The following is a 17528-nucleotide window of genomic DNA, read 5'->3' on the forward strand; positions in this document are numbered from 1 at the left end:
GTCAGCATTCAGTTTATGTCATTTTGTTCCCGCTTTATCTGACTTCTTACCATCAGGCCCTGAGCATCGACTGCAGCACAGGGGGAAGGGAAGCCAGACGGCACCATGGGACATCTTTCCTGGTGTGGATCCGCCTCCACCCAGCTGTTCCCAAACATTTCAATCTCAGGAGTCAGCACACCTGAGACACACAGAGTACATACTTACATCATCATCATCATCATATTTAGAATAAAATGAAAAATAATCTGTTCAGTCAAAAAACGATCATTGCATTCATGGACATGCCAAAAAGTGGGACAGCAGCATGACTCTGCCTTCTGCTTTTGATGTTCTGCCACACAGTTCAGAGCGCTCTCACCGTAGCTCGTCTTCAGGTCGTCCTGGACGTCAGCGTTGAAGTTACCACACAAGCCGCAGGTCCTGCCCACGAACTCCGGGCTGAGTTTGATGTAGACGGAGCCGCTGCGCCCCTCCCAGGCCAGCGTGAAGCCGTGCTGCTGCGTCACCAGCACATACTGCGAGATCTGCTCCAGCTGCAGGTCATGGATGTGATGCGGCAGCTGCAAACTAAACACAGACAGTCAGTGAATCCACCACGGTACAGACGCCATCGTCTCCTCTGTAAAGACATAAGATAAGCAGTGCTGACCTTTGGCCTTTGAAGGTCACGTTGGTGGCGTGCAGCCGGACCTCGCCCTCCCATGGCAGGAAGACACTGACAGATCGCTGGCAGCTGTAGGGAGCAGAGCTGCAGCCCGGGTCATTGTGGACCTGCAAACAGGTGTGCAATGTAAGCATGCAGTACAACAAAGACGAAAAACAATTCCTCCTGTCTGTCTTAGCTGCATTCAAGGACAATCTGGGAATGCCACAATGCGGCTGAACTTGAGAGAAACTAAGAAAAAGCTGCCTGTTTTGTCAGTTTACTCCACAAAAATATAAAAATATAATCAGAGCAAATTAGCTTCAGCAGGAATCTGAAACTAAGTGACCTGAAAATCCCCTGATATTAGCATTTTTAATAAACTATACAATATATATTTGTCTACAGAAGACACCACTCGTTTTATGGCAGCATGGAGTTCTACTAAAGAAAATGGCATCTCTCTTCTTTGTGTTCTGTTGTTAAAGGCATGATCATGAATCAACAATTAAAATGCATTTGGATCTCTTTGGTTTGGTTTTCCCATCCACAGATACAGTATCTGCTGCCTTTTCAGGGAACAAAGTCCCGGTCTGTTGCAGATACTTTCAAGGCATAGCGGGTAATTGCACTATTTAATGGTAATTGACTCTAATAACCAGATAGCTTTCACTAATCTTCAGAGCAAATCTTTTCCTCAGGCTCAGGCTGAACCTCGCACAAGTCAGAAAGGAGAGGAGTGTGTTTGGAGTCCAAGGCCTCCTCGACTGGAAGCAGGCGTCGAACTGAAAAACGTCTGAGGAGGATTGATTTCCAGCTCACCTGGACGACGATGCTGGCCTGAGTGGTTTCCTCGCAGTCCCTCAGCAAAGTGTAGGTGCATCGGCCAGGAAAGTAGTAATAAAGGCCGTCGAAGGTCTCAAAGTTGTACTGACCCCATGCCCTGCACGTCATCTCCCTCTCAAAGCCGGGGTTTGGAACTGGGAAAGATGAAAAAGGGAAGGAAAGCATGTGGAAAATGAGTATTTAACAGTCAATCACCTCATCTAAAATTCAGTACTGATCTTTAATTAGCCGATAACAGACATACTGTTGCTCCTAAATCAGTATATAAGTGTTAAATCTAGGAATGTAAGTCCAACAGTCACCCTCTTTTAAATCCACTTTGGCCTGAACCACCTCAGCCCTAAAAAGCTAGCAACATCCCAGCACTCCGAACATTGTGATGCTGATGAAGGCAGTGAGGCTGATCTGGTCGGGATGCATCCAAGAATGAGAGAAAAAAGAGGAAGAGGAACAGAAACGCAATTTCCCCATTGTGGGACTAATAAAGGTTTTCTTAATCATAATCTTAAGAAACGTGTGATAACTCATCACTGTCTCAAGTTGTGTGGCTGTGTCAGTGTGTTTGGGAAAGCATCATAATCACATGAAAATATTTTTGTCACTGTAAACACCATAAATCAGGTCATAGTCATTTCCAAGAGTTTAAATCAAGGCAACTGGACTCAAGGATGGTTTTTTGAAGATGTTTCACCACTCCCCCAAGTAGCTTCTTCAATTCTGCTACTATTCTAGTTGGGAATCTGAGTTTTATGTGTTCAGGACCTCTGTGGGTGGATCTTGCAGGAACTCACATGACTAAGGCCCCGTTCACACTGGAGAAAGTCATTCCAGCTAGAGTAGGATTGAGCCCAGACAGCCTTTAAGCTGGATGCGTTCAGATCTATTTTCAAATCTGGCTAGCACACACTTGTGTCCGCACTCAATCCGGCTTCATCCAGCATGTTTGCTGTCCTCCAAACCACTAGGTGGTGCCTCGTAATATACAGAGTCCATTCACGCCGCAGTAGGACCGCGTGTGCGCATGCGTCATGCGGTTTTTTGTCCCGTGTCGCGCCCCGTAAACCGGAAGTAGCACATCGCTAAAAGGAAGTAGCATGTCGCTAACCGGAAGTAGCATGTCGCTAGCCGGATTCGCTCGCCACATTTGCGTTCACACCTGAGCCACATTTGAGCCAATCTGGCTAGATCCACCCACGAGAGGTGGATCGATTGAAATCAAACTGGATACAGCCGGATTTGAGGTGTTCACACTCGGAAAAAAAACACATCTGGATTGATCTGGATGCGGCCGAATCCTGCTTAAGCCACATTTTTTCCCCAGTGTGAACGGGGTATAAGATCCCTATAGTTGGTTAATGGTCAGTTAACGACCAGAAACTGTGTCTGGGCCATGTGCAGGACTAGTTGACGGCTCGTTGTTAAGAGTTTGAATGTGAGTGAAGTCTGCTAGGAAGGGATGAAGAAACAGAGTTGTAAACAGGTGAGAGCTAATGCCTCACTAGTTGATGGCCCATCATTAACTGACCATTAACCAGCTATAGGGATCTTAGTCATGTGAGCTCCTGCAAGATCCACCCACAGAGGTCCTGAACACATAAAACTCAGATTCCCAACCAGAAAAGTAGCAGAACTGAAGAAGCCACTCGGGGGAGTGGCGAAATGTCTTCAAAAAACCATCCTTGAGTCCAGTTGCCTCGATTTGAACTCTTGGAAATGTAAACACCATATCTGCAGATTCTCAGTTTGTTATTCAATAACATGATTTCAGAATCCATCCAGGAGACAAACAGACTTTGTGTGGTTAATAAAAGTCAAAAGTCTCTGCAATCTTGACTTCTGACTACTTTGAAGAGTCAGATAAATATTCAACTGCATTTTAGATCATATGTAACACCATTTAAATTGTTTCTGCATTGTAATTAAACAAAATGGTTTATTTATGAGAAGAACGTCAGGTGTGTTGTCAGCTCACCTGTCTGACATCTGTGTCCAGTGGCCTGGTACAAGCTGCAGTCACATGACTCTGACTGGACGCACTGTCCTCCGTTCAGGCAGGGAAACACACATGGCTCCTCTATAAAACACACACACACAAAGAAATGACACAAAAACAATTGTGAGTTGTTTGTTCATTTACACATCAAACCTATGAGACACTTTGCTAACCGCCACGGTCACAGGCGGCTGATTCTGAGGGCACATCTTTAAGGAGAAGCTGCCAGCTGTCAGCACTCACAGGGAGTCATGGGGGCCCCAACAAGTGTTCCAGTGAGTGAACACACCACTGGCTACCAAATGATGGCTCCTCATCCTGCAGTAACACCATCTGCTGAGTGGGCTTACAGCTTATCTGCCCACTCAGCCACATCCCCCACTAGCACAGGTATGATAACGGGGGTCTGTGGGAGTGGGCTGCACAATCAGATAACAGCTATTTTCCTGCTGTTGACTCTGTAAGGAGGGGAGGTACAACAGAGGGACTGTTTAAAGCCACATTGACAGAGTTTTTCCAGCATCACTGAAGGACAGTTAGTAAACTTTGGATCACTTTAGGAAGAACAAATGTCAGTGGTTGTCCCAAACTAGAGATTCGCCTAAATTTACAATCCAAACAGTGCAGATTGAAGCCATACACAGCAAAACTATGAAATAAAATGCAATTGTGTGTATGATTTTTTAGAATTTCTGGTGAAATATTATTATTTATTAAAGCAATTCGTCGGTGGGGGGGACTGAACCATTTCTGAAGGTTAACTCAGAAATTAAAAAGACAAAAACATAAAAAATAGCAGTAAAAATGACTGTTTCAATTTTAACCCTTAGTTCCAAACCCACCTTGAACCCTTCGTAACGATGACCTCAGCGCCTCCTTCGCCTGCCTGGTGAGCTGTGACACATTAGCTGGATGCTCATGTGGTGAGAAGGCTCCGCCCACTGTGTTTCCTGGTGATGCTGATTGGTTTAAGCTCGTCAGGGATTGGTCAGATCGTGCTGAACCTGGCAGTGATTGGTTGTTAGATGTGTGGAAGTTGTGTGATAAGTGATGTGAAGGATCAGACTCTGATTGATTAGTTGGTATCAAAGCAGCTGCTGATTGGTCAGGCGATGCTGAAGTGAGTGGTGATTGGTTGGATATTTTAGCATTGCCTCCTGAATAGTTAGAGGGGGTCTTGGTTGGTGCTTTGCTGACTGCTCGTTGACTGACGTGCTCTGTGCTTTGCGGTGACTGGATAGTTTTTGCTATGCTAGTTAGCGATCGGCTAGCTGGTGCAGCAGTGGTTGTGCTGTTTAATGATTTTCTAGCTGTACTTGGTGATGATTGGCTGCTTGGTAAATGGCTGCTTTGTGTTGTGGTGGTTGGTGATGGGATGGAATGACTGGGGCTAATTTGAGACTGGTTGGTTTGTGTTGGTGATTGGACAGATGGTGTTGGGGTTGTTGACGATTGGCTGGTTTCTGTGGTGCTACCTGGTGATTGACGAGAAAGTGTGCTTTTTAGTGATTGATTGGAAGTTATAGTGGATGCTGATGATTGGCTGGTTGATGCTGTGGTTGTAGGTGATTGGCTGGTTTGTGTTATTGTGGCTGGTAATTGGCTAGTCGATGCTGTGGTTGTAGGTGATTGGCTGATAGATGTTGTGGTTGTAGGTGATTGGCCAGTTGATGCTGTGATTGTTGGCGAATGGCTAGTTGATGCTGTGATTGTTGGCGAATGGCTAGTTGATGCTGTGATTGTTGGCGAATGGCTAGTTGATGCTGTGATTGTTGGTGATTGGCTGGTTGATGCTGTGATTGTTGGTGATTGGCTAGTTGATGCTGTGGTTGTTGATGATTGGCTGGTTGATGATGTGGTTGGTGATTGGCTGGTTGATGCTGTGGTTGTTGGTGATTGGCTGGTTGATGCTGTGGTTGTTGGTGATTGGCTGGTTGATGATGTGGTTGGTGATTGACTGGTTGATGCTGTGGTTGTTGGTGATTGGCTGGTTGATGATGTGGTTGGTGATTGGCTGGTTGATGCTGTGGTTGTTGGTGATTGGCTGGTTGATGATGTGGTTGGTGATTGGCTAGTTGATGCTGTGGTTGTTGGTGATTGGCTGGTTGATGCTGTGATTGTTGGTGATTGGCTGGTTGTTTCAGTGGTAGTTGGTTGGTGTCTAGTGTGTGCTGTGTGGCCTGGTGACTGGCTGGTTGATAGAGGGCTACTTTTTGATAGACTGTGTTGTGTGGTTGCTGCCGATTGGCTGGGATACTTTGTGTCGCCTAGTGACTGGCTGGTTGATGCTATGGTGGTGGATGATGGGCTAGCTGCTACTGGGCTGGTTTGTGATTGGGTAGTTTGTGTTTTATCAGTTAATGATTGGCTTGAATGTGTTGTGCTGCCCTGTGATTGGCTGGTTGTCATTGTGGTTGTTTGGGCTTGGCTGGTGTGTGCGATGCTGCCTGGCGATTGGCTGGTTTGTGCAGTCATGGTTGATAATTTAACGGTTGCTGTGGTGCTGCCTGGTGATTGGCCAATTGTCGCTGTGGTGGTTTGTGATTGGCTTGTTTGTGATTGGCTTGCTTGCACTGTGCTGCCTGGTGATTGGCTGGATATTGTTCTTGATGGTGTGTGATTAGATGGAGCCATTTGTGCAGATGATTTGTCAGAGCTGAGGCTCCATGATGAGTTTAGGGTCCTCTCTGTGCTGGAGGACATCTGATTGGACATCTGATTGGACATCTGATTGGACGCAGCAGTCCGGCTGATCAGTGTCTGACTGGAGGCAGATGTGTTGGTCTCTAACGCAGCAGCTGCTCTCACGACCTCCTTCAAAGAGAGAAACAGCGTCAGCAGATGTGTTTCATGCAACCATTCAGTCGTAAACTTTATCTTGATCTGACGGAGCAACGCTTCAGAGCCTCTTACATCCAAATATATGAAATCAGATCATTTTGATATCGGTGCTGTTTGGTGCCAGTACAGCCACCACATAAAGTCCTTGTTATGCACTCTGATTTGTTTAATTAATCCACTGAATTTAATTTAATAAGCAAATCTGCTCAGCTCTCAGGTGACGGATTAATAAAGATTTGATTAAATCGTAAGACATCCAAAACTTTTACAATTCTGTACAAAAATAAAATAAAAAATCCTCCCAGAAACCGGAGTCCTGACTGGTGAGGATGGAGCTGGAGAGAAGAGGTGTGAGAGAAAAGACCTGTCATCCAGCCTGACTGCTCTGTGACTTCCAACAGCTTTCCCCTCCAGGTCGACGAACCCTCCCCTCCCGTGTTTTCCCTTTCATTGTTGAAAGATCTTTATCAGGGAGTGAATCCTTCCTCGTGAAAATCTCTAAACATTTTTGGCAGATTTTTGTGGTGTAGGATTGAAAACCTCTTCGCTCCAGCCTTGTTTCTACACTTTGAGCCTCCCTGGACACCTGAGCCCTCAAACCCAGGCTTTCATCTCAAAGAGCAGGAACAAAGCAGATGGCAGGGGTGAGGTGTAAGGGGTCTACCAGGGGGTAGGTGACGGTGAATTATTCATCACTGATCAGTATCAGAGATATGAAGACTGAGCAGGTCAAACACTAGCAGCATGTCGACCCAGATGTCCTGATTGTGAGAGTGTGTGCGCTCGGAGATGTGACACGTGATAGGTCTTCTTTTTATTGTGCGTCTGACCTGTGACCTGTGCTACTAATAGCATTGTTCGTTTACGAGTTCCTATAGTTTGAACCGGATTCTCACGCCTCCCCGAGCCAAAGGGAAGCCGGACAAAAAGAGCAGACACATTCAGGCTGATAGCAGCACTGATAGAGGAAGAGCGAAACAACAGAGCGGCTACTGTGTATTCCTGCTGGGACTCCCTCGCTTGTCTGTTTCTGAGGAACAAATGTCAGCGTGGAACGACGAAAGGGGGAACAAGATGTTTTAGGTAATATCTCTGCGTGCTGTCTCGGCACAATTTCAACCAGATCTCATAGGAAATCTGTGTATTTTTCATTTGATGATCAGCAACATCATTTTAAGGGTTACTTCTCTGCACATCCAAGAACAAATGATGGATTAGTTGGACTCATTAAGTTGCATGTTGTGGGATCTAAAAGCTGAGCGGGTGAGATGGGAGTGCTGCCGATTTTTCCGTTGATCTCCGGCTGTGTGGGTGTTTGCTGCCTGAAGCAGCTCCATCAGCATCAATGATCAATGCAGCTGCCTACCTGCCCTCCCTGGGAAGCGGTGTCCCATTTCTGCTGCTTTATCCTGCTGCTCCCGCTGCTGGGACACAGAGAACAAGGAGAGGTTTGTTCCTGCTGCAGCTTTCCCCCCCAACACCACCACTGACACCACAAACCCACCACCAACCAGGAACCCCAACAACACCCGAACAGCAAAATATCACAGTAATAATAACAATAATCATAACCGGTGTCTGTGGTCTGCAGCTGTTCACTTCATATTGGTATCAATTAGTCAATTAAAGCATCAGAAATAGTCACAATTTATCAGGTTAATATATAGTTAATACACTGAAGTGAGTTTTTCTGTTTGATCAATTAACTCAATAATTTCTATTTTACATCAATAACTTTAAAAATGATTTCAAAACAATTATGAATCACTGGAAAATGTGAGGTATGAGAATTAAACTTATCGACAAATAAGGAAAATGTTTACTATGAAAATGTTTAAAAGTAAAAATAGAAAAAACAAACTATACAATATGTAAAAGTATTAAATATTAATAAATATGAATGAATAAAAATTAAAGTGCTAAAATGAAGAAATGTAGAAACAAAAACTCACTTATTAAACTCCTCTCTGTTAGAAGCGTTCACTCTCTCCACGCTCCAGGAAAGATGCGCTGAAATCAAGAAAAACAAACAAACAAATAAAAACTGTAAAAAAAAAAACACCTGACTCACAAAAAACAAAAGAAACTCAGATTAAAACAAACATAAAGCGCAGAAAGACGCCGCGCTGCCGGTTACAGCAGAATTCCTTCTCTAAAACTCTTTTTCTCAGCTTCATCAAATCAATAAATATTCATAAAGTTTGGTTCAGAAACGCGCTTCACGTCCCGCAGGGAGCCGCGTGCCTGACTCACCTTGATAAATTAGGATAAAATACAAAGTTATGACGTGGAACGGCCTTCTTCTCCAGCTCCGTCTTACATAGGGATCCATTCGTGTTTCGCGGATCCGCCGTCAGTCGGGCTTGGACAGCATCACCTGGTGAAAAGCCTCCGGCTGGACTCCCGCTGCTCCCCGCGCTGCTCCATCCGGCTCATCCCCGAGCGGCCCGCGGCGCGCCTCAAGAACCGCTGCACCTGCTCATTAGCATAATGCATGCACAGGTGGGCGCGCGTGTGGGCGGGGCCGAGCAGCAGAGCCTGAAGTGACACAACCAGAGAAGAAACACACACACACACACACACACACCGCAGAGGGTTCGATTATACGATCTATAAAACCTATCAACATATATATATAATTATTTAACTTCACTGAAACAAATGACCTGAGAACTCTGAATAGGAGCGCCCCCTTGTGGCCAATGTTCAGTGGCGGGCTGGGATGTGGACACATCTGTGTGATACACACACACACACACACACACACACACACACACACACACACACACACACACACAGGACTGTGTTAAAGCTGACTCACTCATTTCTTTACTTTACCTTCACAGGAAAATATTTTATCTTCACCGCATTGCAGATTAAGATTAAGCATATCCGCTCTGAAATTATCTGTTGGGAACATAGGAACATAACTGAGTACATTTGAGTATTTAATCTTCATCCTACGACACTAAAATGTAATTTTTTGACAGAAAAATGTCCCAAAAAAACAACGGTTTAAATTCAATTCAATTATATTGCAATTTTTTTTTGGGACTCAGAAATTTTGTAGAAGGGGACAATTGTCACTTTTTTCTCCTTTTAATGTGAGTTTTAAACATTGTCAGTACAGAACCTGAACTGATAAAAAAGTAGGGGACTTATAAAGGACAGCAATGTTTCCTCCATCACCCCCACCTGCTCCATCTCCGTCAGTTGTTTAAATAATCATTCCATGTACGAGACATTTAGTATTTGAGTGACTTCTTTTACTAAAAATAAACACTTTCTCTCTGCTGCCCCCTGGAGGGCAAAATGTTCCAGCTGTGAAAACACATCCTTTGAATGTCTGCCTGGTAATGAACATTCATATTTGTTCATTTGTTAAATTGTACATTTTAAAACAATGACATTCTGCAGTAAATCTACCTCAGTGTTTCCTGTTGCTGCCTGACCTGGACTTGAACACATGACCTTCTGGTACCCTGAACCTCTGGTACCATCAGAGGTGACCTCGGTGTCACCGGCTGTACAGACTTGCAGTATTTGCATGTGAAAGTCTGGTTTTCGGCAGAGGAAACGCTCGTCCCGTGTCTGTCTGTCGGCTGTCTGGGTAAAAAAAAAAGGCCTTTGAGTGACGGAAGCCCTCGGAGACCCCAGCAGGCTTTGTGTTTGGGCTGACCAGGAGGTGTCTGATTTCATAAATGGGAACGGGACCTGAGGAGGAGGAGAGCGGGGGACAGAGAGGAGGGAAGAGTTTAGGAGGCAACATACAAAAACGCCTGTGATCTGTATGTGTGATTAGCTTCTTAATCTCACATACACCCACTCTTACAGCTCTACGACTCTGCCGACATGAAATCTGAAGCATCCTTCTGCTTCATGTAACACACACACACACACAGACAGACACACACTCTTGTCGTGGAAACCTGGCGCCTGCTTTGTGTTCTGCAGACTGCTCATTAGAGATGCCATGAAATGACCAACTGTTTCTGCATGCACACAAACGGCAGTAGATCCTGATGGGAACAGCTTTAGTCTTTATTTTAAACAAATTGTACACATTAAACGTTGTGACCAGATAACAGTGCACAGAGGGAGGTGAAGAGGTGGCCAAAAATCTTGTATAGGACGTCTGTGGTGCTGCTGAGCTGCATAAAGTCGCCCAAGATGCAAATATTTAGAGAGAAGAACTGAAGTGTGAGAGTTCAGTTTGTTCCTTTTAATGTTTATTTAGGAGCTTTTGCATTTATTTGACAGGACACTCATCAAGGACTAGAAACCGAGCTCTGGATCTGCTGCTAAGGACCCCGATCCACCAATAACTAAACGCCTGTGTAATACACAGCTCGTTGATATAATCCAAATGATGACACTGAAGAACTACTGCACATCAAACTGATGCCATGTTTGGGAATTTTACGACTCTGCCCAACCCTTCTTGTTTTAATGAAGAAGTGTCGAGCCTCTTTTTGTGCTGAACAGTTCAACAGCACCACACACCACATCCTCCACAGGTCTCCGTGCTGTACGTTCAGCCAGGTGAACCCAACAAAGCTTTCAGGCTCGTTCTGTGTGTTTGATTCTGTCGTTGTATTAAAGCGCCAGCACAAAGCAGACCACTCAAAATGTCACAATTTCCATCTGGAGCTCGCGTCCCATTGTCATGAAACACAGCTGACTCTGATCTATATAAAACTGTACAACAACAAGAACAACAAAAAAATCTGGTGCAAAGAAAAACATTCACTGTGAGGAGTCACTACCATACTGAACACATCGACGTCCACGCTCGCAACACAAACAACGAAAAAATAGAAGAGAAAAGGCAACAAAGGAAGTGAACATTCAGAGATCACGGAGCACACACTCCCAGCTGCTCTGGCTTACAGTGTGTTTGTGTACACGGACAAGTCATCTGATCTGTGAGGAAGTTAAAGAAAAGAGTGTGGACTTAGCCGCTTATAATTATCGAACACACATTCTATTTATTGGAAAGATGCAGATACAGTTTCTGTATCAGAGTTTTTGCCAGTTTGACTTCTGTCTGTCTTGATACTGGCTTTAAAGCCGGTCTGAGCCGCTCGCCTCTTAAAGGCAGAGAACTACTTCTGAGTTCTGCTGACATTCAGCTAAACAAAATGACAGAAGAAGAGAAACACCAACCACCACGAGAAGGAAAACTGAACTCATCACTGTTATCTTTGAGATTTGGTCAAATGAATAATGTAATGTAATCAATCATGATTTCAGGAGGACCGAGTTAAAATGAATACATCTGTTTGTTTTGAGTCAAAGGCAACTAATGTTTCACGATCTACACATCGGGTAATTAAAAAAGAAAAAAATCAGGATTATGTACACGAAGATTTGTTCATTACAATAAATCCAGATTTGGGAAGATGATGTTTATCAGCCAAACAGACCAAATGTGTTTTTGAATAATCTGCCGTCTTTGTCCCTTTAGGAACTCCCAGCATGTTTACTTTTAGAGTTGAAGATGACAAACACCTGGAACAGCAGACTGACAGAGTTAACACTCGTTCTTCACGGCAGTCGGTGTGTATGAGCCTGTGTGTGAACTCTGTGATCTTTGGATACAGTCCTGCACGCTGCCAGGCGTGCTGCATTATCTTGGCCGGTGGTTGGCCAGCAGGAAGTCCTTGTCTTTGCAGGTGAGGCAGAGTTTGAGGTTCCTGAATGAGCCGCCGGCCGAGTAAAAGGCCCAGACGCCCATCAGAAACAAAATGACGTAAGTGGGAACCAGGCTGGCGACGTACTCTGGGTTCTGGAAGGTCTGCAGGACACAAGAGTCAGACATCAGCTTTTGATATGGGTTATCCTCAGAGTGACTAAATTATAGACTAATTATAAATACAGAAAAGAACCACATCCTCACATCTTTAAGGCTTTTGCTTATAAAATCTTGTATCAAATCAGCACAACTTGTGTCACTTACCAGGCAGGACACAACAAGATGACTGATGACAACAGCAGCCACCGCCCACCAGTGCTGCTTCTCGCAGGCGTCAAAGAAGACGACACCCCAGAACATGTGGAGCAGGATGATGGCCATCGTCATGAAGGCTGAAAGAGTGCAACAGTTTGATAAACTTCATGGGAGTTACATTAAGGTGTCAGACAAAAAACAGGCCCCCTAAACTAGCCCAGCTGAACTAACAGATTAATGCAGATTAATGTGTGTTGTGTTGTGTGTTGGATTGGCTATAGCTTTTAAAGTAGTTTAGATCATAGACGAATTGTTACCTGAAGACAGGAAGTAGTGCTGTGAGTCTCCATGGATCCCCACAGTCCCCGGCCCCACAGAGTCAGCCAGGATATTCACCACAGAGAACGCCCCGCTCATGAAGCCGAAACCGAGGCCAGACACTGAGATAAAACAACAATAAATATGCAAGGAGCTATAATAACCTGCTAAAATCAGCTCAGATAAGCGGTAATAAATAGACAAGTTAGCAGAAACCCTTAGCAGAGTTGTAAAGTGCAGACTGTACCGTAGGCCAGCTGCCGTATGGAGATGGGCATGGTTTCCTCCTGGCTGAGAGTGAGGAGCCCTTCATTCGCTTTCCTGCAAGAAAAACACACATACGTCAGAGTCTTGGCTGCAAGTTCACTGTGTACCGTAAACAAGAACATTAATTACAGAAATGTATGTCAGCTAGTGGAAGGTGATAGGAGCTGCAACAACGAGCCTTTAACAGTTCAAAAGGTAGAAACTGGGACAAAGTGAGACAATAAACATGCTCACTAAACAATGGGAGTGAGATGATAATGATGATGAAGAGTGCAGAACAGTTTCTTTTGTAAGCTGTAACTTGACTTAATGCTTTAATTTTGTCAAAATAAAGAAAATGATACAACTCTACCTGAATTTAAAACAATGTAAATTTGGGTGTATCGTCTTCATAACACACAATTTCATGTCTTATGACAAATTATGTATGGATGATGTACTGAATTATTTACCACCAACCTGCCAAATGGCAGCATTAGTTATTCATTTTACCCATTGACAGTAAAAACTATGGACAGAGCTTCCGTGACGTCACCCGTTTGTTTCTGAAGAGCTGTTTTGAGGCTCGGTGGGAGGTTCCGGGACGTGATGACCGCCGCCATGTTGGCAGCGTCACGTCCACCAAAACTCCAAATATGGACAAAGAGGGAGAGCACGAGCAGGGTTTAGGGGGGCGGGCGATCGTGGGAGCAGGAAACTCACGCTGTGATACGGCAACTGTCTGCGGCAACGCCCATAATTAGGCGTAATTTTAAGTCCGAATACAATTGAAACGAGTGGGTTGTAAAAAAATTCACCCCCCGTATAATTGACACTAGAAGAGAACCTATCATCTGAGACCAGAGTGGTTTTTTGTACCAGGCCGTAAACATGTTCTTTTCTGCTGTGAAGTCGGCCATTTTAACATGGGAGTCTATGGGAAATTACTCGCTTTTGGAGCCAACCCCCAGCTGTTGCAGCGTGAATTACAAGTTTTGACACTTCCGCATGGACTTCCACTTTGAGCCCCGAAGGTTGCCGCTTGATTTTACCACAGGGCAGATTATAAAGGTTCAGTGTCCCCTAGTGGCTACATTAGTAATGTGTCCTAATAAACATGTCCAAAATCTAGAAGGAGAACAAGAAAAGTAAACCAGCAAACAGTCACTGTGCATACTAAAATTCAGCAGACTGTTGAGTGTGCACTGCACACACAACATGTGTGACTGTGTCTGTGACTGCGACTTACTTCAGCAGCTTGTAGTAAGCGAAGCGGAAGGTTTCCTGCAGCAGGACAGACAGCACCACACCGAAGATGAGCAGACCTTTCTGCTGCACGGCGCTCTCTTTATTACTGATCTGAACAGAGATGAACCACACCATGGAGGACAGCAGCAGCGACACCAGCCAGAAAAATGCTCTGGAAGAATCAAATATGACATTAAAGGTCAGGATGGTAAACATGTATTTACGCTCATATTTATTATACCTGATGGTGCTTCCTGGGTACAGTTTTGTTTGATTTTAGTCCAATGCATTTGCCAACTACATGTGACTTTTTACATTCTACTCAGTGTTCCTTAAGCCAAGAAGTCACCAGTCACAACATACATGAAGAACAAATGCAGCATGAACAAAGAGACAATGTGTGTGAGAAAAAAAAACCCGCGTCCCCTGATTGATCTGCAGTGCGATGTTTGAGGCATAAAGAAAATGAGCAACTTAAATCCCTGGAAAATTGAAAAACATCAGTGTCGCCCAACTAAAAGTTAGCACTGCCTTTAGTTGAAAAGCTAATCGCAGAGCGTCACTGGATGCTAAAGTCTAACTTTATTTGGCTTCTTATGTCTCCTTGCCTCAGGTTGGTCAATGTAATAGACTGTGGTTTTACGTGAAAGGTGAGAAAATACAGCCAAATTACGCCAAAGATGTACTGTAAACGTAAACTTATTGCATCTAGCTAAGGAAGCGGTTAGCTAGCTAGCGATCAATCAAGCTAGCACTAGTAAACGCTTGGTTTTATCTAATTAAACGCTGCTGTAACGTGGGGTAGCACTTTGTTGTATTAAGGATCCATCTCCTGCCGCTCACCACAGTAAAATAAAATGTTATTCTCACCCCGCTATGAGGAAAATGACTCTCAGCGGCTCCCGGGCGATGGTAAACAGGAACAGCGCGATGGCTGGGCCGAAAGCGATAAAGGTGCAGCCGAAAAACACCGCCGCCGTCATTTTGGTTGTTCCGGGGGGGTAGTTAGCGGGACGAGGCGCCTTGTCTGGGTCCGTTAAAGAAGTAATTTACAGATATTTGGGGTTATAATCTTACAAACTGGTCCTCCTCCCACAGCACCGGGCTATCACAGGGTTTGTGTGACGTCACGCGTCCACACGTGACCACCTACCACATTCAAATACAACTTTATTGCAAAAGAAAAAAACAACAGCAAACACAAACTAACAATTTCAATCAAAGACACATGAAAACACACAGTTTATTAATTTACACAGTTTGACAACATGGACCCAAATCACAGGATGCTGCTCAACAGCAGAACAACACGTTTGTTGAAATTTAGGCCTCTGTCTCAAACATCTTCTTCCTGCCGTCCATCCCGGCCTTGTCTTCAATATTCTTCCTCCAGTCGCTTGACGGCTTCTCCTGAAGGGAAAACATGCAAAGAAAAGCAGCAGGTCAGTCACATCAGTATACCAGAGGCCAGGGACGGATTATAAATGAATGGGCCTCTGGGCCTAGACAGTTAAAAGGGCCCCCCACAGGAGAAAAAGGCCCCCCCAGAGGACAACCAGGGGTGAATATTAAAACATGACACAGAATACCACAGGTTATTTGGTTAAGGGGCTCTATAAGACATATGGTAATAACATACTACATGATAGGGGCCCCATTCAGGTATCAGGGGGAAAACCAGGGCCTGCAAAGACTGAGGGGCCCTATGAAGGTATCACAGCATAACATAACCAGTGTTATGTGGCTAGATGGCTCCATTAACATATCAGGGTGGATAAAATAGGAAAGACAGTAGGAAAGATATCAGTTTGGATAACATAGTAGTGCATCAGGGTCCCCTGAGTCCTTGGGCTCCTGCGCCTGGGTCCAGTTCAGTCAGTCATCCCTGCTGGAGACAGACTGCCTGTGTCTAATGAAACACCTGATTCACTCACCTCCTCTTTCAGCTCCTTCTTGACCTGTTTCAGGTTGGCTCTCAGGTCCATGGACACTTTGTGTTTGGAGCCCAGCAGGGCAGCCAGCATGGCGTCAGCCGACATCCGCACCTTCTTCAGGGCGGGCTTCTTAAATTTGCCGTTCAGATCCTGAACCTTCAGCTTCAGGTCGTCGATCTGACAGAGAAGACGATAAATCATGTTTGTTCTGTGTTGGAGGTTGAGTAAAACAGTGAGCTGGTTTTATTGTCTTTTTGTAAGAGTCTATAACACTTGAGGGGACAGACGTACCTCCTTGCCAGATTTTGTCACTTTGACCTCCATGTCGTATAGCTCCTCATCCACCAGATCGATCTGCTTGTGAAGTTTCCGGCACAGCTCCTTTTGTCGGGATGAGACATTTTTATGTTAAAAGCCATTTTTTGTTACTTCAAATGGTCTGAAAGCTGAACTGATGCTACAACGTTTTACAGGCTGTTTATCAAACATACCTGGAGCTCCTGCATGCACCCTGGGATGGAGAGGGAGGGGCAGCTCTCCTCCATGTACTTCTCCTTCTCCTTCTCAGCTTCTTGGGCCTCCTCCTCCAGCATTATCTGGCCGATTTGCAGGAGTAAGCTCTGAGAGAAAGAACAGGATGAAGAGGAGGTGACAGCTCAGAACCTCAGCACCAGGAACACAGCCATGTGTTTGATGTGACAGCAACAATTTCGCCTGACTTATAAGTAAATTAATGTGTGTAGTTGTAGTTTTAACACACAACTCAAGGCCAAAAAACAGGTTTGAAGAAAATTGCATCATTCATTCACCATCCAGCCACAGCAAGCATCTTGGATTCTTTACATTGTTTTCACATTATATATAATGATCAGAAAAACACACATCATCTTATGTTACCTTGAGGTAAGACCTCCGGCTCACCGACATCTTTTTACTTTACAGGAAGACAAACAAGAAGGAAAATGTGATTAAAGTGTTTCTGTTAGTAATATTCATGTTTTTTTTAAAAGTCATGTGAGGTCAGGACTTACTCTGCCATCCTGCCTGCAGCTGATTCCTGGCTGCCACCAGTCGACCAGAGGAGAAAGAAATGGAAACAGCACAGCTCTCTGGTCTCTTTATAGATGTGGGTACAGTGTGTGTGTGTGTGTGTGTGTGTGTGAGATACCAGACCAGCACCAGTTGTCTTCAGAAGCTGTTGGTTCAGATGCAGACAGAAGGGTCGACAGCAGCTGAGGCTGGAACAAACACTTCAGGAATTTTCTTCCGGATTTTTGGCCAGTGTGGAACCAGGACAATCACTCAGGGCTTTAAACAGCGAGGATGATAATAATCCAATTAAAACGATTACGCCTCAGAGCTCCAGAGTCTGTTAAAAACACAGCATCAGTGAGTCGTGCTGTTGTAGAGAGTGTCATGTTCTTCCACTTTCTTTCTACTGTCACACACACATCCTGCAGCTCCCTAACATTATATATATAAATGTAGAGAAGTCTATCACCACAC

The 17528-nt window shown here is 44.7% G+C and overlaps 3 protein-coding genes across 3 annotated transcripts in view; all 3 read right to left on the reverse strand.

Annotated features, from left to right (window-relative positions):
- The window catches only part of otog (otogelin), a 42789-nt gene extending 33259 nt beyond the window's left edge, over nucleotides 1–9530 (reverse strand). The window contains exons 1-11 of the mRNA XM_028402238.1: nucleotides 9522–9530; nucleotides 8704–8864; nucleotides 7693–7750; nucleotides 6054–6299; nucleotides 5310–5529; nucleotides 4328–4444; nucleotides 3465–3566; nucleotides 1469–1626; nucleotides 653–774; nucleotides 362–570; nucleotides 51–181 (exon numbers count right to left, since the gene is read on the reverse strand). Coding sequence (XP_028258039.1) covers nucleotides 51–181; nucleotides 362–570; nucleotides 653–774; nucleotides 1469–1626; nucleotides 3465–3566; nucleotides 4328–4444; nucleotides 5310–5529; nucleotides 6054–6299; nucleotides 7693–7750; nucleotides 8704–8864; nucleotides 9522–9530 — 1533 coding nt within the window. The remainder of the gene's footprint in view (nucleotides 1–50; nucleotides 182–361; nucleotides 571–652; nucleotides 775–1468; nucleotides 1627–3464; nucleotides 3567–4327; nucleotides 4445–5309; nucleotides 5530–6053; nucleotides 6300–7692; nucleotides 7751–8703; nucleotides 8865–9521) is intronic.
- Nucleotides 9531–10542: 1012 nt separating this feature from the next.
- aph1b (aph-1B gamma-secretase subunit) lies at nucleotides 10543–15226 on the reverse strand. The gene is made up of 6 exons (XM_028402105.1): nucleotides 14959–15226; nucleotides 14090–14260; nucleotides 12842–12915; nucleotides 12594–12716; nucleotides 12286–12413; nucleotides 10543–12123 (listed from the first exon to the last, which is right to left on the reverse strand). The coding sequence occupies exons 1-6, from the start codon at nucleotides 15069–15071 to the stop codon at nucleotides 11956–11958; spliced, it is 777 nt and encodes a 258-aa protein (XP_028257906.1). The 5' UTR covers nucleotides 15072–15226; the 3' UTR covers nucleotides 10543–11955.
- A 185-nt stretch (nucleotides 15227–15411) lies between these two features.
- Nucleotides 15412–17157, reverse strand: LOC114433232 (troponin I, fast skeletal muscle-like). Its single transcript, XM_028401683.1, has 6 exons — nucleotides 17054–17157; nucleotides 16920–16956; nucleotides 16514–16642; nucleotides 16314–16403; nucleotides 16023–16199; nucleotides 15412–15498 (listed from the first exon to the last, which is right to left on the reverse strand). The coding sequence occupies exons 1-6, from the start codon at nucleotides 17059–17061 to the stop codon at nucleotides 15412–15414; spliced, it is 528 nt and encodes a 175-aa protein (XP_028257484.1). The 5' UTR covers nucleotides 17062–17157.
- Nucleotides 17158–17528: the final 371 nt, after the last annotated feature.

The sequence above is a fragment of the Parambassis ranga genome, chromosome 3 (genome assembly GCF_900634625.1).
Source record: "Parambassis ranga chromosome 3, fParRan2.1, whole genome shotgun sequence".
NCBI lineage: Eukaryota > Metazoa > Chordata > Actinopteri > Ambassidae > Parambassis > Parambassis ranga.